This window comes from Plectropomus leopardus, chromosome 24, assembly GCF_008729295.1.
Source record: "Plectropomus leopardus isolate mb chromosome 24, YSFRI_Pleo_2.0, whole genome shotgun sequence".
Taxonomy (NCBI): Eukaryota; Metazoa; Chordata; class Actinopteri; order Perciformes; family Serranidae; genus Plectropomus; species Plectropomus leopardus.
The window spans coordinates 5,898,370-5,919,462 of NC_056486.1; the positions used below are offsets into that span (position 1 = coordinate 5,898,370).

Here is a 21,093-nt window from a genome sequence, read left to right on the forward strand (position 1 = left end):
CTCTCCGTCACAGCTCTGTCTGCAGCATTACAGTATATCCACAAAATGTGAATTAAAACAGTTAAAGTGAAACTCTAAATGCAATAATCATCATGCTTGGTTTGTGTGTTTTACGGTAGATTCCAACAATAACAGGTTGAATGTTTTTCCTAGAATCCGTGCTTAGGGCATTTGTTTATGTCGAGCAGTAATTTAAAAAAGGTTTTCTTATCTTTGTTTGCACTGCAAAGACTTGTGTTTTAGGTACCGCTGGTGTGTTTTTTTCAGCATTCTTGCAGGTGTTTCTCTCTAACTTTGGTGAGCAACACAAGATTTTGTCTTTGTGGAAAAGAAAACGGCAGTTCAAAGGTTTCGTAATGAAGTGAAGGAAAAAAAGGAACCTATGTGGAGCAGGTGGTTAAAGGAGGTTTCTGTTCTGCTGGTCCACATCCTATCATAAAGGATGTTCAAAAAGATGATCTTTCCTGGGATCAGGTCACATTAAGGGGTCAGACATGGATCTGGCATGCTTGAAATAGGTTTTCATGCTGACTTTCTTATTTTCTTTCTTGTCTCTGCATCTTTAAACAATTAATAAATAAAGCATCATGAACAATATGTCTGCTTGCTTTTTCTTTCTACATAAACACACCAACTTAAAGAAGTAATTTCAGGGATATTCTTATTGGCCAAGAGTTAGATGTGGAGACTGATACCACTCCTGTTCCTGTACAGTTCATACGTCAAAGGAGTAAAAAGATGTTAGCTTAGTTAAACCCTTCTTTCAAAAACATGGGAAGTGAAAAATTTAACAAGAAATGGCACAAAAATTTGGAAGAAATCAGAAAAAAGTTACAAGGGAAGATAACCCCCCCAATAAGATAATGTTACAGCACATTTAATTTACTCCTCTACCTCATGATTACTTTTTCTTGTTAGCTCTTTTTATGCCAATTTGAACATGCAGTCCTGCATCTGACTGACTCCTCTTTTAAAAAACCTTTAACTTTTCTTTAGAGGAAGACTGTAATTGGATAAGCCTCTCCAGACTCCTCCTTCGACTCCAAAAGACGTAGCAGGATGTAAAAAATTTCGATTTTAAACTATGTTTTTTAAAACTAATTTAAAAATATCTAATGAATCTAATTTGTGTTTTACCTTTCTAATAAATCTGTTGTATGGAAATTTTAATATTCGGCCCCCCGCGTTGGACTGGCTCTAACTCAAACTTTCTTTGAGGGGAACATATAAAATTGGACTTATTTATGATTGCATAATCCTCTCTTACAACTCTTTTGTATGCAACTTGAAATGTGCAGTCTCCTACATTTGTTATTATTTTTAACATATGACTGTAAATTTAGATTGCATGGACCCAGTATAGACAGAAAAAAATGCTGCCTCTTACCACTTTGTAGACAGACAGCAGTCAGTCATTAGGAGCTGGAGCTGGACAGTCTCGTCCTGTCTTCATTTTTCCCTCCTTGGCTTCCGGACGGACAATATGCTGATGTGGAAAAACATACTGGAACATAGCAACACATACAAAAGACATGCTGACGATGTATCCTGACCCCCTGATCGTACCTCATCTCTCCTAATGTCCCACAGCAGTCAAGACCTTGTTTACTTTGTAATTTGATTAAACTCTGCTTTTCCTCTTCAGTTTTTCCACACACACATACTGTATGTACACATTTAAAACCAGAGTGTGAAGGGAGGAAACAAACGTCATGACTTTATTTAACCTTTTGAAACCTGTGCAATGGCTTGGTTTCTTTCAAACCATGGGAAGAAAGCAATAGGCAACAAAAAGAGAAAAATAGCATGAAATTAGTCAAACAAACAAACAAAAAACCCACGAGAAAATAACCTGAAAATAATTTAAAAAAATAATAATAAATACAAATTAAAAACAAAAAAATGTTGCTTAAAATCATAATAAATATATAACAGAATTTATAATATATACATAAAATATGTAATTCTGATGATTATATAGCTTTTCTCCCTCTTTTGAGATGTTTTTTTTTTTAAATAATAACAATTTAAAATAATCTCCTAAATGTACAAATTTCTTGCAATTTGTGGAACATTCTTAAAAAGTTGCTCGTTGCTTTTTCCCCCAAATGTTTTTGAATGAAAACACATCAGTTTGATCAAGGTTTAAATTCTTGTGAGAGACGTCTGAAAGCAGCACAAGAAAAATGATGTCGCTCCAAGTTTCAAAAGGGTTACTCAAATCTCAAATAAAGGTCTAATTTCCCTTTAGTGGACCTTTACAGTAAATAAAACGTTTAGTCTCCAAGTATACATATTTGGATGCAGCAATTGTTTTTTTTACCTTGACTTTAACAGTATTAAACCTTCCTGTGACAGTTCATCTGGCAGAAACTGGAAACTCATTTCCAACTTTAACATGCATGAATGGTTTTCACCTCATGTTTCTTTGCTGCACGCTCTTCCTGAAGCTCCATTTCCTCGTGTCTTGTAGATGAATTAGGACTGGATGCGTCCCTCTCCCGTCTTCAGTTTGCATACCAGTATATAGATAAACACCAGCGAGGGAAGAAAGAGTAAACACAGCAGGCAGGTGGGTGACAGATGGAGAAAATCTACTGCTGCTTAACCAGAGCAGGCAGCACAAAGAGAAATGAGGACACGTGTTTGAGCAATATTTAGAAGATCTACAACACTGATTCAAGGGTGATTTATTTCAACCGTTCTGTATAATCTTATTACACTCAGAATTAACATCTTAATTATTAAATCATCTTTATTATTAGACCTGTGTCACATCAGCAAGTATCATTATGAACATGTTGGCATGCTGACAATAGGTTGCTCGAATGATGCTTTAGTCCTCTTTGGAGACAATAATGTCTTGAAAACAGCACTTCCTTAACTTCATCTGTTCAGATCTCCAGATACTGTCATTATGGAAATGTTTTGGAAAACTGTCAGAAATGGGGACCCTCAGAGACTCGAATAGGTGGCCTACTTTTGTACGGGGCATTGATAAATAATTTCCTTCTACTGGCACTGAACAACATAAGCCAAGAATAAGAGGAAAAAATGAGAGGAGAAATATTTTTAGTTTTTGTTCTGGGTTACAAGATAAAAGTTGAAATGTTAAGAATAATATTAAAAACAAATTGACACAGTTGACACAAAAAAGGAATTCTTCCTCCTCTGCTCTATATTTGTTATACCTGGCCCTAATACTGAAAGTTTGACTTAATTCTCAACATTTCAGCCTTATTCTCAACATTTTCACAATTTTTCCAATTGCAAAATACAAAAGAAATTTTTCACTGATTTATTTTTTCCCTGGTACTACGACTGACAGTTTGACGTTACTCTGAGCATTTCAACTTCACTGTCATAATGCAAAATAAATAGTCTTCCTCCTCCCATTTTTCCCCTTATGCCTGACCCTAATAATCTTCTGTAGTATGAACTACTATGTGCATCAACCAACATCATTTCTTACAGATTCATCTTCATAAATATTCCTATTTGTCAGTATTTTCTCAGACTGCCACCTCCTCTGATCCCTGCATCCTCCGCCCCCATCTGTCTCTGAGCTTCTGCAGAAGTTTGCATGCAGGCTCTGTATACTGCCTGTTAGCGAGTCCGAGCACCAGCGGCACCACCGCCATGCTTCCAATCCCAGTGCACGACAGCACAATGTGAGTGGTGGAGCTCCACTTGGTGTCGCTGATCAAGAACGCGATGCAGACGTGCATGTAAATGAGGTAGGGGACCCAGCATGCGAGAAAAGTCAGTGACACCGCCACCAAGCAGCGTGTGTAACGCAGGTTCAGCCTCTGCTCTCGGTCTGAGGCCTGGCTTCCCCGCTCCACTGAGCGATGCAGGCGACAGATGTCCTTCAGCTGGCCTCTGGTGATCCATAAAACGTGGCCAGTCATGCCAGCGATGGTCAGAATAGCCGGTAAGACGAGTCCGTACACCTCTAGGTAGATGAAAGCATTGTGGAACACTCGCCTGTATGAGCAGCACGTGGTTTTGGTTGCTGAGCAGTTTGAAAGTGACGTTAAATTTTGGCTACTTGCACAACAGCCGCTCCAATCTGCCCCCGTCCAGTTATTCCACCCGAAAGCAGGTAAGGAAGCGTAAAGAAGTGGTGGCGCCCAAACCACAAGCAGTGCCAAAGGAAAGCTCCGATGCATCCACAAGTTATTGTAATGCAAAGGGTCGACAATGCAAACATAGCGTTCATAGTGGACCATAACCAGGTTGAAGAGGAACGCCAAGAAGAGGAAATTTGGGAAAACGTGAGCCACCAAGCAGGAGCTAAAACTCAACTCCCGATTCAGACCCATTAAGGGAATAAAAGGCAACGCCACGCCTGTGCACAGATCTGCCACCAGCAGGCTGAGGAAGAAGTAGTTGGTCGTGTTGTGGAGCTGGCGGTTCCAGGCGATGCCCAAGATGATGACAAGGTTGGCCAGGATGATGGAGGTCGACAGTGGGATGGTGATGGCATAAATGAGGTGCTCCCCAGAGAGCAGAGCGTGGGAGTCGTTGCAGTCCATCATGGGTGAAATCTGCAGGCTTCCTCCCCTTTGCAGCCTGACTCCAGTCCCATCAAGTTGCAGTTGTGAGGAAACAGAAACACTGTTAAAGAGACTAGAGAGGCCAAAAAAGGTGCTGGTAAGGGCTCAAAAATGCTCAACTTTAGATACTTTTATGGACATGGACAGAACCTTCTGTCTGTATTTGTGCATGTTTTCTGAGATCTTATGTATACAAGTGAAACCAGCCTGTTCTCATTCAAAACTGTCAAATTCTGCCACTTTTGCAGCGATTTTGGCATAAGATCCAGACAACAAAAGCTACCTTTTGCATCTGCATGATACGCCACTGGATTGCACCAGGTGACAACATGGCCATACGGAACCGTTTGTGGTGTTATGCACCACCAGACAGGCAGTCGGCACCTGCAGCAGCAGGCGATTAGCTATTTCATGGCTGTTTCTGGTTAAAGAAAAAATATTCTACTCTTCGATAAAAAGGTCTGTCTCTGTACAGATCCCTTCTATATTGTTGCAAGACACTGATAATAACAATCCATGCCTGTGGCAAAAAAGCACTTTTTGTGGATGTAAATTGACGGTGCACAAATGCCCCATGAGTCGACATTGCAGCCTATTTTGTGGCTGCTGGCTGCAGCATACTCGCTCAATACTGGACTAATTTCGAAAAATGATGCTTCAATTAGTTGTTGGGCCACAAAAAGGGGAAAAATAGGCTCCAGGTTGAAAAATGCTTTAGTTAACCTTTAAGACAAAATATTTTACTGGGTTTGCTTCATGTATTAAATCAAATACATTGAGATTTTTTGGTAACATTTTTTTGAGAAAATCTAATTTGCTGTTATTGCTCAGCAAGCATAAACAGACTTGGAGACACTTGCAGGGGAAATGCGATTGAATGGAGATGAAAAATGAGATTTAATAGAAATGTAGCAGACTGGAGCAGAGTGGATTATCAGTGATGGATTGAGGAATCAAACCCGAGAAAGACGAGAACAATAAACTCTGAGGCTTACAACAGGTACACTTCAGATAAAGCCAATTCAAGTCAATAAAAGCTCTAATCTTACAGCTAAACATTCAGTTAAGATAACTTATTGTGACCTTTTAGAACCAGTGGCACGCAGAAATCTTTCATTGGTGGGCTGACACACCCGTACTTAGAAGTAGAACTGAATTTTAGGAATTTGATGATGCTGGTCAAGTACATAGGCTCGATAAAAAATTAGGTCAACATGAGAATAAAAACTGATATACTCTAGTTTCTTATTTCACAGTTAATATTACTAATGATCTGAAGTGCACAGACTAATTCTGGTACAGTTAACATGTTGAGTTCCACAACAATCCTGTTTTTATGTGTTAAGTATCTGTATTTAGGCAAATCATTGTTCTTTAAATAGGCTGGTTTCCCTCTCCTGCATAAGACAAATATACATCTTTAATTTTAAGGAGTACATTGACCTCTGTGCAAATTGGCTTGATTTCTTTTTAAAATATGGGAAGAAGACAATGAACAAATTAGTAAAAAAAGTACAAGAAAATTACCTAAAAATTAGCACCAAAAATAATTAAAATAATTAGGAAATAAAGTAAAAAATGGATGGATTAATATAACCATTTAGCCCCATTCCAACACACTATGCCACCATGGTTGGTACCAATGGATGCCACGTCTAGTTTTACATGATACCACTACATTGGCACCAGCTTAAAAAATGCAATATTCTCTATGCTAGTTATTATTTTTATCAGGGTATCATGGTGGCCGTGGCCCCTCCGTCCCCCTTTTGGGGCACCACTGTAAACAAGTATCATTGGGGATAAAGAAAGAGAACCCACATTATTGACAAAAGGGAGCATGTTTGTACTTAAATTCACTTCTACCACACGGCACGGTTCCTTTTTGTCATCTCTTGAATTAAATTGAATCCTTTTGTCAGCTAACAGACAAGATAAGAGCTGGTGTTCATGGACATGAGTCTGCTGTCATTTAATAATTTATCAGCTGGGACTCTGGAGTTACATCCCAACAAATAACTATTATACAGTTCCTGGAGATCATTTCACTAGTCTGACTTTGAGCACGTCCGTTTATGGTCAGGGGTAAGTTCTCATAATAAACTACAATAAACCACATGTATATATTACACTGTTTTATGTCTTTATGCTTTATGATTATGCATGATTATTTCTGGTTATCCGCTATCATTTGCAACTGCAGAACAATTGTTTATGTGGAGAAGCGGACATTATATATATGACATTAAAAATAAATATTGCAACATGCCAGTATTTCCAGTGTCCACATACATTGTGTATAATTTGCAAGCTTCATGACATCAAAGTCCTGCTACATGTTTTAGCACATAAATGGTGATATACGCTTAACCTTTTTTTAACATTATTGTTTTAATGTTGTATAAATATATACAACATTGTCTGGTTGCCTGGTTGTGTTGGATTTATCTGTAACCTTATCTTTTTTTTCTATTACGTTGAAATGTGTTTTAAAGCCATTTTCCACATATAACATAAAAATACGAATAAATTGTAATTCTGCAATACATTTAATATGGAAACTGATGTTATAGGTTATGGTTACTAACAATGAATGAATGAAATGAATGAATGTTATAGAGTAAAAATGATACTACTTTAAACAAAATATGTTGCTTTTTTTTTTTTAAAGCAACAAAACAAAAACTTTTTACCTTTATGGGATGAGCAGTCCAGTCATGTATCCTTTGATGAAGGAAACACAAATAAAACACAGCTTCTTTTTACTCTTCTGATAACTTCCAGGCTGTTCCCCTGCATGTCACATCCATGAGCAGAAGCCCCCAAACCACAGGAGCCTGTTTTTATCCTTTAAGATCCTCTCAGTCAGGTCAGCAGCAGCCTCACCGCAAAACTACAAGAGACAGCGCGAGCAAGTGTAAGGCTCTTCCTCTGAAGGGGAAGTGCACACTGAAGGAGGAGGAGGGAGCGGTTATCTGCCTTTTCCTGAGGGGGGTTGCCGGACTCACTGAGTATGAGGTAATCAGTGTCCACTAACTTTTACCTACCAACTGGTTTTTGTTGCTCTTCATCATTGCACTCACTTTCCTCCACCACAAATGCATTGCACGTCCATGACTGGAAGCAGGATGGAGAGCTGTTATCACGGCAGCCTGGAGATGATAAGAACATTCCTGGGTAACATCAGCTTGTCTGGCATGTGGTTTGGTTTCACCCCCTCCGTGATGGCCCCCTAAAACATGCATCACACATATTCATGGTCTTCAACTAAAAGCTCAGTTAGAGAATGAATGAATTCCTATCTAAAGTATTTCCTAAATAATAATATTTTTTTCCTTTGGTACACATTTACAAGCCAGGAAGGAGTTTCTAACTTTGAACAACTAACTGTTCAGACGTCTCTTAATTATCAAATAAGTTTATAAGCTTTTTATAGCTGTCTCAGGTGAAAAATAAGCTTAGCTAATGCTAACTCTCACAGAATAAACGTAATTAAACTTTATTTATTCCCTGAAATGTCTATTTAGTTAAAATCTAGATCTGTTTAGACACACACAAGTGCAGGAAATAACTTTTGTTACACAACAAAAGCCAAAGTGCTTTTGGAAAAAACTCAATTTTCAAAACTGCCACCTATTTTGCCACACTATAAGTAGGTTAAAACAAATCAGAAGATGTATTTGCCCCTATTGTTTGGCCATGGACTGAACTAAACATATACATACGACGGTGTGTACGTCTGAGCTCATAACAGCTGTCACATACGTCTCATGTGTAAACACAGCGGTGGATGGAGGGCGGCGGTGACCTGTTTTTGTTGGCCAAACACGGAAGACTCCTTCACTGATAGTCTGGAGCAGACCTGGAGCTGGTAGAGATGGACGAGCTCCAGTCAGATAATGGTTTTAAACAGAGACGTTCCCGAGCCTGGGAGCATCTGCGAAGACATTACGCAGGGAGGACGAGCTGGACATGAAAGCACAACATCTTCACATTACAAAGGCGAAGATGGAGCATCTTTGCTTCTCTGGGAACACTGAGTCCTTTTCAGCAGTACACAAATGATCAAATCTTTTTTAAACACAGTGGAAACATTTTGTGAGTTATGATTAATGAAAGGTCATCTACGGACCTCGGCTGGCAACAGAGATTGAAGCTTGCTCACAACAGCTGACATTAAGGTGATCAGACCCCGTTTTCATCAAATTTAGCACAAACGTCCACTTGAACTCATAGATGACCTGATTAGAGTTTGGTGGCCAAACGTCAGAGGTCAAGGCCACTGTGACCTGGTCTGTCCCATTCTTTGAATGCCATATCTTAAGAAGGCCTTAAGGGTCTTTTGGGGTTGTTTTGCCCATTTTTGTAGTTATTTTGTGTCTCTTTGCAGATAGTTTGCATCCATTTGTGGTCATTTCAAGTCATTTCCAGGATGTCTCCTCCGTGCTACATACACATATTAAGATATTTAAATTAGAACAGAACAGAAACAATAAAATAGGCAATAAAATAAAATTTAAAAACTATAAAAAAAGTTGCAATATGGGAAAATATAAAAAGGAAATATGTTATATGAGGATATGGTACCTGATTTTATTAGGTGACCTGCACCCTAGCTTGTTAAAGTACAACAGTAACCATGGTCAGTTAAACTGGAACTGTACTCATTTTTTAAGTTTTATTGATAACCCTAAATACTTAATGATATTGACCACCCAAGTGGAAAATGTTCGTCATTTCTGAAATCTGGTCATCTTAATGTGGCACCACTTCCTTGCTCCAGAGGACAATAGAAATGATGTGATTAAATTCAACGGCACAAACTACATCCTCCAAAATGATCATAAAGTTGAATCAAGAGAGACTTCAATTGTATTAGGTCACTAACAGTGCCAGCCAAATCTCTTATTTCTATTTTTCATGAGTTACTGTCCTGATCTCTGGAAAGTGTTTTTTTCCTAAGTCAGTTTTTGTGAAACAGATGTACTTCTAATGGGTTTGTTACTTGCCTCCTCTTCCTCCGACATGTTTACCTTGGCACCAGCATCCGTCCCTCTCTGTTCGGCCGATTAGTTCGGCATCTGTTGTCAGCACAGCAGCCTGCAGAGAATATGAGCTACAATTTAATAGATCAGGCTTTGGCCCTGTCCAGGTCTAAAGGTGATAATCCTTTTGGCCACTCTGCGCCTTTGTCTTCACGCGAGCTGACCTTTGAGGCCAAACACATGGCGGTGACAGATGAGGAAAACATCTTGCTGCCAGTGAACGCCACACGTGACAGGTGTTATTTTTCTCCCGGTTGAGCTCCATCCCAGCTGCGTGCAACAATACTGCTGAAAAACTGCTGGATAAGTTTTATGCAACATGATTTATATAATGCAGAAAGACAAACAATAAAACATATTATGAAAGCATAAATGTACACGGCGACATTATAAAATGTCGTGCCTACACTATCAGACCCAACAATAAATTTAAAATGCTTAAAGAAGCATGTTGGTGCGTGTTTCACCGCCTGTCTGTCTGGGTGAGTTATGCATGTACACTTGTGCACATACAATGACTGCGTGAGCTGAAGATTCAGGTAAAAGGAAGAAGCACTTGTGCACAGGATGTCTCACCGTGACGGACAGCCGGTGGAAAAGAGAAAAAATAACAGAACAATAGAGTTAACCCTTTGACATCTGGAGCAACGCCATTTTTCTTGTGGTGATTTCAGATGCCTTTTACAAATGTTTAAAGCTTTGAATGTGGACCAAATTGGTTTGATTTCTTTCAAAAACATGGGAATAAAAATAATGATTAATTTGGTTATATATTAATAGATTTAGAAATCTTTTTTTAAGAAGCAAGGAAAAAAAACATCTAAGGAAGCAAAAAAAAAAAATATAAGAACTGTATATTTATGATTACTATAATAACATTTTAAATAATGTTACAGAAAATTATAATTTGTAAGCACTTTTTCCACGTCATTTTTGTTTTTGCTTATTATCTACTTTTTTTTTTTGCTAATTTCATTTTAATGTTTTTGTGTCATTTCCACTTAAGATGTTCTTTGAATTCTTCCCATGTTTTTGAAAGAAATTAAGCCAATGTGATCAAGTTTTAAAGGGTCAAATGAGGAGAGCAGGTTTTGGCTTTGAAACAAGACTTTTAAAAATTCTGAGTGTCAGAAGGAGCAGGGAGGAGAGCAGCAATGGTGTTCGGAAACCATACGTTAGACTGAATCACAAAGAGTTTCCTTTCTTTTGCATCTGGTCTTTATCAACATCTAATACAAGGGGCTGCACACTGGGCAGTGCAGTGAGGCACTGCTGAGGTTTCTTGCGTAACGTGAGTGCAATAATATCGTGCATTTTCATTTAACAGGCTCTTATTCTCGAACACGCACAGACAGCAAACACTCACACATTCACTAATGTGACCAGCAGCTTCACCTGTATTAAAGCTCTGACATAGCAACAGGTGAGAAAGTGGCTGGTGAGCTAATGCACTTCCTGTTTGGAGGAAATACAGATCGGGGCAGTAAAGTGTCGGGAGTGCTCTGTTTTACACAGTCAACAACATCCACTTGTTTCATTGCTAGACAGAGTTACACACAGGTTTTGTTTTGGGGGTTTTTTTGTCTGGTGCTTTAAATAATTTATCGCATAAATATTATATAATTTATGAGTCTATTATTTTAAAGTTTTGTCCCTGTTGCCATAAAGTATCTTAAGTTACAATCTGGGTGCTATTTTAGCATGTTTTTGTGTCAAAATAAAAGTCATTTCAGTATTGAGTAGGGCTGCAATGGAACAACTTGCTTGCAACTACTTGCTTTTGCCACTGACAGACTCAGACTGTTATTCTAAGTGTCTGATAACATTATGAGAATGATCCCTAAATAGTAGACCTTTTGTTTTAGGGTAAAATCCATTTTTTTAAACAGAAAAAGGGCAGAAATCATGATTGTTGAAGCTACCAGACTCTTATTTAAAAAAGCAGCATTTTTTTCATCATAAAACACAATTAATTCAAAGTCGACAGAAACAAAAAAAGCTCACAAAAACCGTCTTAGTTCAGTTTGAAGTAAGCTGAAATAAGCCCTTCATTAAATTTACTGTTTAAAAACGGTGGTGTGTTTGCCGATGGTGATTTTGGGGCTGCTTCTGGTCAAATAAAAGAATTTTACTGTTTAACAAAAGGTCTCAGCAGGATTCCTTTTCATTAACTGTTGGACACTTTTTTTATTAATCTGAGCCTGACAGCAGCAAAAACAAGCATATTTAACGGACATATGTTGATGGCAAGCAAATGCTGCATTTATGACATTGCAGCCTGTTTTGCGACTGCAGCGCGCTCCCTTAATAAAGTTCAAAAACAGTTGTTCCACTTAAGTCATTCAGACACAAAAGCCCAGGAAAACAGAGTCCAGGTTGAAAAATATCAATTTTACCACCTTAATCAGAACTCCCTACTCCTTTTTAATGTAGCTTCCTCTGTGAATGCAATGTTTCCTTTTTTTCATAGCAGATTGTAGCCAATAAAGTATTTTATACTCTACTTATTCTATATATTAGTCATTGTTGTGGGAAGACAGGAGGATATATGTGGTATTCAACAGGAGTTGACTTACAGTCTCAATAGGATCTGAGTAGAGGCACCTTAGGCTAAAGATGACCTTATCTTTTAAATTATACAAAACCAAATTTGGTATTTAAGACAGGGTATTTTGGTCTTTTCTTATTTAAGGTCAGCCACTATGACTGTACTCACCAACTTCACATTTAGAGTTTTCTACCTTTACTCATATCTCGGCTGTGGTTTTGGGAAACTTCCTTAAGGGTCCTGTCGTCTGCAGACTGACTCAACTCCTCCCTTTACTCAAATCTAATTAAGACAGATAAAAAAAGATCTGAGTTAAATCTGAATCAAACGATAATCCAAACAAAGAAAGAGACGACTTACATTTTTCTCAACATGTCATTTTACCCCCCAAAATGAGCACTGAAGTTCTTCTCTAAACTGACACAGACAAAAATAGATGCAAGTATAAACTATTATTGCAGACAAGGTTTAAGTGTTTTAAGAGGTGAAGGGCGGACATTAGTCACAAATGACACAGTCCTTGGCTGAAAAATAAACTTTCATAGTTACCCAGAAGAAAGTATATTAGTTATTATTTTGTATTTACACTGGTGTTTACATCAGAAACTTGGCTGAAAGAAAAACGTGTCTGGAAGACAACACACACCCTCAAGGGGTAAATTAGGACTTTAAGAAATTCTGTCCAGCTGTTTAAGAAAACAAAAAAACACCAATTATGGAAGAAATTATAACTTAGATCAAAGAGAATTCCTCTTGTGTGTTGTGTTTTATATTTAAAAACATTTTGGTAACAACTTAAAAAGAGAAGTCAAAGGCAGAGGACGCTGTAATCTATCACTCTTGGACTCTTTTCCTGTTTAGTCTCACTGATTCCTGAACAAGAGCATACTTAAGAAAGTAACGACAAACAGCTTGTTTTAAACAAATTGAAACTCCCGTCGACAAGATCAAAAACTCCTTTTTTTGGGCAGTCATTTCAGATGCGTTTGAAATATCCTAAACATCAGCCACTTAAACGACTGAAGTACTGAAGAAAACTGAAAGGATTATCTTTTGAAAGCTACAATAGCAGGTCAGATAATATGGTAAAACCACACATTTTAAAATCCTGAGGAGACGGGAAACGTGTTCTCTGATATTAGAGAACAAAAAGTCTGATCGTGAAATGTCTCTGCGATTTTTCCTGAAATATTTCTTCTCTTCCTCACATCTTTTGTCTTCACGCTCTCTTTACCGATCGGGTCTTTGGAGGCAGAAGACTTTTGACTGGTTGTCTCCTGAGGCAGTTATGGCGAGAGACGCTTCCCTGAAAGATGAGAGAAATCAATATAATTTCACAATAATTGACCTAAATATCACTATATATCCCTAAACTGTGGCAGTATATTGAGAACATTTTAAGAAACAGGACAATATAGCAAAAAAAATCTTACTGTTACTCATATGCACGATTTGTTCTTAGTTTGTTAATGTTTTCTTAATTTTTTGCTTTCCTCTGAGGAACGAGAACATTTTACGAGTGCTCCTGAGCGCTCGGACCAGGATAACAGAAAAACATCTCGCTTTTAAAGTCCACAAATTGTTGCCCAGTGCAAGAAAAAAAAAGTTTTATATTTAAGGAACGTTTAAAAAAATGCATGAATATCAATTAATCAAATTTAGATGGTGTTTTAAAGTAATTATAATTACTGGATTATTACATTTCAGGGCTAAAGAAATCCTACTGTACTTGGTGCACTGATTCCAATGACTGTAATTTCAGTTACTGTGCGCCCCTCTGCTGACCACTGATGTATTTTTAAGTACAATTACTAAAGTACTATACTTCAGTACAAATCTGAGGAACTTTCATATTACTAGTGTTTTAATTTCATGCCATATTTTACTTTTACTCCACTACACCTCAGAGGGAAATATTGGACATTTTACTCCTCTGCAATTATATACTTTACAAAGACTTTTTCACACAAACCATATTAAAGTACACAAGGGCAGCTGAAACAATAATAATTAAATTAGAAAACTAACTGGCAATTATTTTTATAACTGTTCAAGTCTTTGTTCACAGAAAATACATTTCATGGTTCCAGCTTCTTATGTGCATGTATGAGGATTTGCTTCATTTCCTTTTAATTACTTTGATTTGTTAGATTTTACTTTTTACTTGTATCAGAGTCTTTGCACACAAAACTTCCCATATATATTATTTAGGGGGCGTTACTTGTGTTAATATGTGACTTATGATCAAGTGGGATTCATCATGGAGCACACCTGGAAAAGAGCAAACTTGGGCTGTTAAAAACATTTGGTGCATCTTGAGTTGACTTCTCTTCTATTTTCTCTTACCAGAAAATTAAGAGAAAATTTAAGAGAACATTGCTGCATAAGATCCAATTTCTCATTTGGAAATAGTCAGATAAGATTATTCTGGGAAGCAGAAGTTGTTTATTTATTTGATGTTATTATATTGATGATCGAAGCTAGTCACCTTCTGGTAATATTCTGTTTATTATGTTATTGCATTCTGCTAATTTCTCTTTCTGTGCATTAAATTGCTATGTCTGTTACGCCTTTCTATGTAAACTAGGTGCTGGTCGGTTATTGAGTGACTGTCATTATTTGCTGCACAGTTTTTTGTGATTATTTGGCATCCCTTTGTCTCCACACTCACGTGAGCACTGACAGTGTCCTGACCAAACACCCTGAAATGATTGCTGCCACACATCCAAACATACATACTTTCATATTCAGTACCTGTTGAGGGTGAAGTCGAGGATCTCTGCAGTGTGGCCGCGGTACTCGGACACCATGCTGCCAGAACGAGCGTCCCATAAGCGCAGCGCTCCGTCTAAGCAGCAAGTGGACACCACAGAAGAAGACTCTTCCCACTGCAGGTGCACGATGCCGGCCTGGAGGAAAACAAAGGGGGATTTTATGTGACGCCAGCAGCTGTGAACAGATTGCATCTTCTGCTCTAAACCCACTTTAACACGGGTTTGGTCGTTAATTAACTTCAACTTAATGGACTTGGAAAAATCCTTTAAGTAATCTTATTGAATAACTTTCTCAAAATTATGATTATCCAAAATAAAATAAATAATGATAATACGAAATAAAGACAAATAGGAGTCCATGGCGGTATGCACTGCAAACTAAACTAAACAGAATTTCTGCTGCTGGTTACCTCATGTTGGCACCTGTGCCTCAGGACATGTGTCGACAGGTCATATATAGCCAGAGCCCCGTCCAGGTACGCCACGGCCACGAGAGGCAGACTGCAAGAGAGAGGAAACATTCAGGAAACTGTAGCAGAGCAGTGAAACTCTGTCAGTGTGGACACTTTGTGTGCTGGGTAGCTGGTGACTCTCACAAACGTGCGATTTCCTCACATGTTGCAGAATCCCACAGATTCAACAGAATTGGATTCTTCCTCGTCTGTTGACCCTTTGGCTTTGACCCCCTCCACAGAGTACGCTCCCACCACCTTTAAACACAGAGATTGGGAGCTGATGACGCACACTTACAAAGAAAACTGTTCAAGGATAATGTTTCTAAAAGAGCACAACACGAATTTCTTCTCTGTCTTTTATGACAGCGTTGTGACGCCCACCTTGCCTGTGATGGTGTTGATGAGTTTGGCACAACCGTCCACCGAACCGGTCAGCACCAGAGAGCCGTCCTTGTTACATGCCAGGCAGGTCAGTGCCCCCTGGTGTCCGTCCTGACCTGTTGAACCAGACATAACCAAATCGTTTATGTTTTTGATGTGCAAACGCAGACAGAAGCTCTGATCCTGTCTGTGTTATTGACCGTTTAAAAGAGTTTTATGTAATTCATTCACAGAGTTTATATAAGCTGTTCTTGTCTGTTTTATTGGGTTGTAATTCTGTATTTGATTAAGGTCTGATACTTTTATAGTTTCACTTATTGGCTTTTGTTTATTGTAGTCTTCTGTTTGTTTTGTTCCAGGAGACAATTACCTCTCTTAACACCGTCGCTTCACAATAAACACCAGAATGACTTTCCTATTGGGGTCAGAGCAGCCGACATAAAATGCTCCTGTCATGCACTCTTATCTTGAGAATAAATATCTCTGCTTTGTCCTTCCCGATTCTGCTATAAATGCATTTATAAATGTTGACTCTTAAAGTGACCTGGATTATAAAAATCTAATAAAAACCTAACATTTGAAAGGGACTTGCAGGATGATGCTCTTTAAACTCTGGTCTTAGCTCCATGTCACTCTACATTGCTGACTCTTGCACCTACAGTCTATTTAACTTATTTTTCAAATTTTGCATACTGTACCTCTGCAACTGCAGTCACTCCGCACTTTACACTTGTATATATGTATATATGTATAGTCTCTTAGTTTTTAGTTCTTAAGCATATTCCTTTTATATTCTATTAATATTGTTTGCTCTTTATTCTCTTTGTTCTTACTGTATGGCGCTGCTACACCCCAATTTCTCAGTTTTGAGATCAACAAAGTATATCTATCTATCTATCTATGAAGCTACATCTGAGAGCTGCCAGACTCACCTTTGATGACGTGTATGGCGTTTCCCTGCTTCAGATCCCACACACGCACTGTCCCATCCTCATAGCCCACCACAGCACGTTTACCTGGAGAAAAGCAAATAAATAAAAACACATTTATGTCAAGACTTTTATGACAAGACCTTTGTCTTTTACTGAAGTCTATTCTGCATTTAGAGCATAGAAATGGGGATCAATAAAGAACAGAAGAAAAAAGGTACCTTGGCTGAATAAATACAGTTCCAGGTTGTAATTTCTGGAACTTTAAACGTTGCTAAGTTGATTTTAATTGTACTTTTAAACACTGCAGGGTTTTTCCTGGCTCAAAATGAGGTGGAGGTGGTGCCATACGTTCATGTGTATCACACCTCTAACTAGCTAAAAGAAACACTTTTTACAAGCAGCATATTTTAGGAGCTTTAATAACAATGGGACTGGAAAAAAGTACAATTGTTAATAATCTTTGGCCTACTATAACATTAAATATTTTTTTCACTTCATACACCGCTCCTTAATGGTGAAATGTGTTTCTTTTTGTCCCGATGCTTGTGATGTGTCATGTACCTGGATATTCAGCTGTGTCTGTAATGTGAAATCCTGGAAGATTAATGTGTGATTTTCTCTGGTGGTCCCTGTAATATTTGCTTGTTTACGGAAGTAGCAGATTACACGACCTGATTAAGCAACGTTTGAGACCGAGAGCATGACCACAAATACTGATATAATTTTGCACCTTTGATTCAGGAGGCAAAATATTATTTACACAAATGAGGAGCTTGTCACGTTTTTGAAGCATTAAAATAAAATCACAAGTATTTTAAATCATTTGGAATAAAGGCAGGATGAAATTTGATGAAACCAGCCGCCTCTTGATTCTCTATGCAGTAAAACAGCCTGCACTGTAGAGCACCCTTTATTTTGGAAGCGTCACTTTGTCTTTATTCCCTATTTCTCACCATCAGGGAGGACTTTGCCGCTGGTGGCCTGGCATGCAGAACTCTGGAAGGTTTTACAGTCTCCTGAAGGGATCTTCCACATCCACACGTTGCCGTCGTGTGCTCCCGCCAGCAGCACCGGAGCGCAGGGATGCCACTCTAACCACTGAGGAGGAAGCGGGGCAGACAACCACAAATTAACACAGATTATTTCCCTCTAATTCCTGCTGCAGCTTTCAACTGGTGGCCAGTGAGCAGATCTTATAATTACCAAGGGTTGAGTGCCTTGCTGAAGGGCAACTCAGCAGTCGTGGTTGATCATTAACTTCCTCCACAAGACCACAAATTCTTAGCGTGAGCGGTTATCCTCTCTGACTTTCTCATAAATTCCTTCAGCTCAAATAAAAGACTTTTTACAAGTGCTTACAGATGCACAAACTAAACGGACGCATATTCAGGCTGATGCAGTGTTTCTGAATTACACTCTTAAAACTCTGCACTTAAGTTTTTACCTCCAGATCTCCCACTTCGAACGACCAGATCTCCTCTTTGGTTTCTACTTTCCACACTTTAATCATGCCGCTCATGTCACCCGAAGCCACCATGGAGGAGTCGTGACTGAACATAGCGCACGTCACAGAGTCTTTGTGACCTGCAGGGACAAAGACAAACAAGTGCTTTTATAGATGTAGCTTGAATGTAGTCTTATATTTCTATTCTTTGTATTTTCTCAACTCATAAAAGACATAAACTAAACAAAAGGTTGTGAAGTTGACGTGAACGCTCTCACCTGTGCACTCCAACAGAACTTCTCCATCGCTCACCCTCCACACAAAAGCCTTATCATCCTCTCCTCCGGTCACAGCCATGCTGTTGGTCGCAGGATCCAGACTCACGCAAAATACTGAGCCTGGACGGAGCAATGGTCAGTGTCATTTTAAGGTTTGAATCTGCCTTATATGAGAACAGATAATCGAGGCAAAATGCTACCAGTGTGTTTGGAGAAGGTGAGCTCGCTGTCATCCTGCTCTGCCTCCGCTTCCATCTCATCCTCGGTCTCCCAGCCTTCGTCATCACCTGCATTTGCGGCATCTTCGAAGTCAACATCCTCCAAGTCATCAGCCAAGTCATCTTACAGTGAGAGAGAAAGACATTTTATTTGAGGCTCTTTCTAAGAATCAAAATGAATTATGTGTAAAAAATTAAAAAGACGATTAGGCAAGTAAAAACAAAAATTAGAATCTAACCAAGAGAAATTAAAAATAAGGGACAAACTTTGACAAATTAAATATAAGTAAGGTCACATAAATTAGACAGTGATTGCAAATTGATAGACTGAATGTAGACAGATTCATAGAAAATGTTATAACAGTATCAGGCCCTGAGCCTGGTGGTGCGAGAGCAGAAGTTATGATAATTAAAGTAAAGTTGAGGATCCTCTGTGTCATATTTCTCCGTTCAATTAACAATTAAGATGAAAGGTGATTATTGAGCTGAAAAATGTCCCACAAATCCTGACATATGCCCCTGAACATTTGTCAGACAGTAATTGTCAATTTAGATTATCATTTGAAAATAGTTACGGTCAGAGTCTGTTCTGGATTCATGAGTAGGGAAGGGGTGGTGCAAATAATTTTTGAAGTACTTGGGAATAATTATGTTTTATATTTTGGCTTAGGGGAGGGGCATACAACTTTAAATGGCTGTATTTTGCATTCATGTTAATGTGTAATTGAATAACAAAGAAAATCTTCCAGATGTTTTCTGGCAAAAATGACAACAACTATATTGGCAAGAAATATTATTTTTTTAAACACTTTTTTACAAGCCATTTCATTGACATTTTTTTTTATAATTTTATTTTTTATTTTTTGCTGATTTTCAGGTTTTGTTTTTTTTTTTTTTTTTTTCACTAATTTCTTGCTAATTTTTGGATTTGGATTTTTTTTTTAAAAAGAAGAAAAATCAAGGCAATTTGCTCAGGTCTCTTTTTTTAAAATTTGACATCTAATTTAGCGTAGATGGAGGACTGTGCAATTCAGGGAGGCTCAAAGAAAAAAAATGTGTACATTTAGGGAGGGTAAAAAATACACAAACGAAGTCACGCAGCTCTCTGATACATTAATAACACTCCCTGACCAAACAAATGTCTGACCCGACAATACCTGTCAAAAGTGACAGTTTTTCAGTCTACCTGGACAAGGCTCCGCCTCGTTTAGATCGATGACTTCGATAATTTCTTCATCTCCGTGGAGCTCAATTTCATTTTCCTGCGTGTTATCCATGCCGTTAGCCGGCTAAAGGCTAGCAAAACAACCGAAAACTAGTACAACCGCGCGAGGAAGGACAGCCACCTAACTCACTTTAGGCTAACTTAGCTAGGCGACTAGCAGAGTCCTAACGAGGTTAAAAGTTACACTTTCACTCGTCGGTGTTATGTTAATCTGAATAAAAGGCCGTTAAATATCCAAGTAACTGTGTCCCATGTTTTCCTCACATGCCGCGGTGACTGGAGAGACAGACGCGTAATGATGATGCAGAAGACAGCGTCACTCCCTCAGCACCGTTGACTTCCACTAGATGGCGGTGTTCTACAAAATGACCATATGGGATAATAATAATAATAATAATAATAATAATAAATAATAATAATATAATAATAATAATAATAATAATAATAATAATAATAATAAATAATAATAATTATAAAAAATCAATATATTCATTGATATTTTACATACTGCTTTACAACCGCTTACACTTTATATACTATATACTGTGTAAAAACATATTATGATATACTATTATATACTATTGTAATATATATATATTATGTTATATATATATATATATATATATATTTTTATATTATATTATATTATATTTATATTATATTATATTATATTATTTATATTATATATTATATATTACACTGACATAACAGCTCCACCAGTCACAGAGACACGTAAACCCCTTCATCACGTTAAGGTGGCGATTGTGGGATATGATATGAACAATATAAACATAAGTTGTATCGGGTTTTTTTTAAGTTTAAGAAGTGGTATTTTATTTATTATTGTGTAGAAATGTATATAACATCAATTTATTTATTATTACATGCTGCTTTACAACTGTCAATACTTCTACAAACAACACAATATGATGTTGCATCATATAATATAATAATAGTAGATATAGTAGTGGCAGTAATATTATCAATATGAGTATTGTTATTACTATTATTATACTATATATATAGTAGTCATATTAGTATTATTGTAATTTGTATTAAAACTATAAAAATTTCTCTATATTATTACTATTGAGTAGAAATATATATTTTATTATATATTATTTTATTAATATTATGAATATTAATAATACTACATGTGAATGAATGAATAGTAGTATGATGGGGGTTCTTGATCAGCTTCTGGTGGATCTTTGTAAAATCCAACAGGGCCTGG

General features: G+C 37.6%; 2 protein-coding genes across 3 annotated transcripts; both read right to left on the minus strand.

The window, feature by feature from the left end:
- Positions 1-2,946: 2,946 nt before the first annotated feature.
- gpbar1 (G protein-coupled bile acid receptor 1) lies at positions 2,947-8,535 on the minus strand. Of its 2 annotated transcripts, none has more exons than XM_042513320.1 (3): positions 8,368-8,535; positions 7,253-7,791; positions 2,947-4,575 (listed from the first exon to the last, which is right to left on the minus strand). In XM_042513320.1, the coding sequence occupies exon 3, from the start codon at positions 4,539-4,541 to the stop codon at positions 3,513-3,515; it is 1,029 nt and encodes a 342-aa protein (XP_042369254.1). In that variant the 5' UTR covers positions 4,542-4,575; positions 7,253-7,791; positions 8,368-8,535; the 3' UTR covers positions 2,947-3,512. The 2 variants fall into 2 exon arrangements, with proteins under 2 accessions (XP_042369254.1, XP_042369253.1); XM_042513319.1 differs by having other exon boundaries at positions 8,325-8,535.
- Positions 8,536-12,511: 3,976 nt separating this feature from the next.
- LOC121963006 (angio-associated, migratory cell protein) lies at positions 12,512-19,992 on the minus strand. Its single transcript, XM_042513364.1, has 11 exons — positions 19,821-19,992; positions 18,617-18,757; positions 18,417-18,536; positions 18,139-18,278; positions 17,648-17,792; positions 16,695-16,778; positions 15,763-15,878; positions 15,542-15,636; positions 15,337-15,427; positions 14,907-15,061; positions 12,512-13,458 (listed from the first exon to the last, which is right to left on the minus strand). Exons 1-11 carry the CDS (start codon positions 19,909-19,911, stop codon positions 13,383-13,385), a joined length of 1,254 nt encoding a protein of 417 aa, XP_042369298.1. The 5' UTR covers positions 19,912-19,992; the 3' UTR covers positions 12,512-13,382.
- Positions 19,993-21,093: the final 1,101 nt, after the last annotated feature.

Excerpts from the sequence above, each read along its gene's own strand:
- gpbar1 (XM_042513320.1), bottom strand. The coding sequence starts at position 4,541 with ATGATGGACTGCAACGACTCCCACGCTCTGCTCTCTGGGGAGCACCTC.
- LOC121963006 (XM_042513364.1), bottom strand. The coding sequence starts at position 19,911 with ATGGATAACACGCAGGAAAATGAAATTGAGCTCCACGGAGATGAAGAA. Across the intron at positions 18,758-19,820 it reads CGAGGCGGAGCCTTGTCCAG|ATGACTTGGCTGATGACTTG; the intron begins GTAGACTGAAAA and ends TCTCACTGTAAG. Across the intron at positions 16,779-17,647 it reads CGGCAAAGTCCTCCCTGATG|GTAAACGTGCTGTGGTGGGC; the intron begins GTGAGAAATAGG and ends GCTTTTCTCCAG.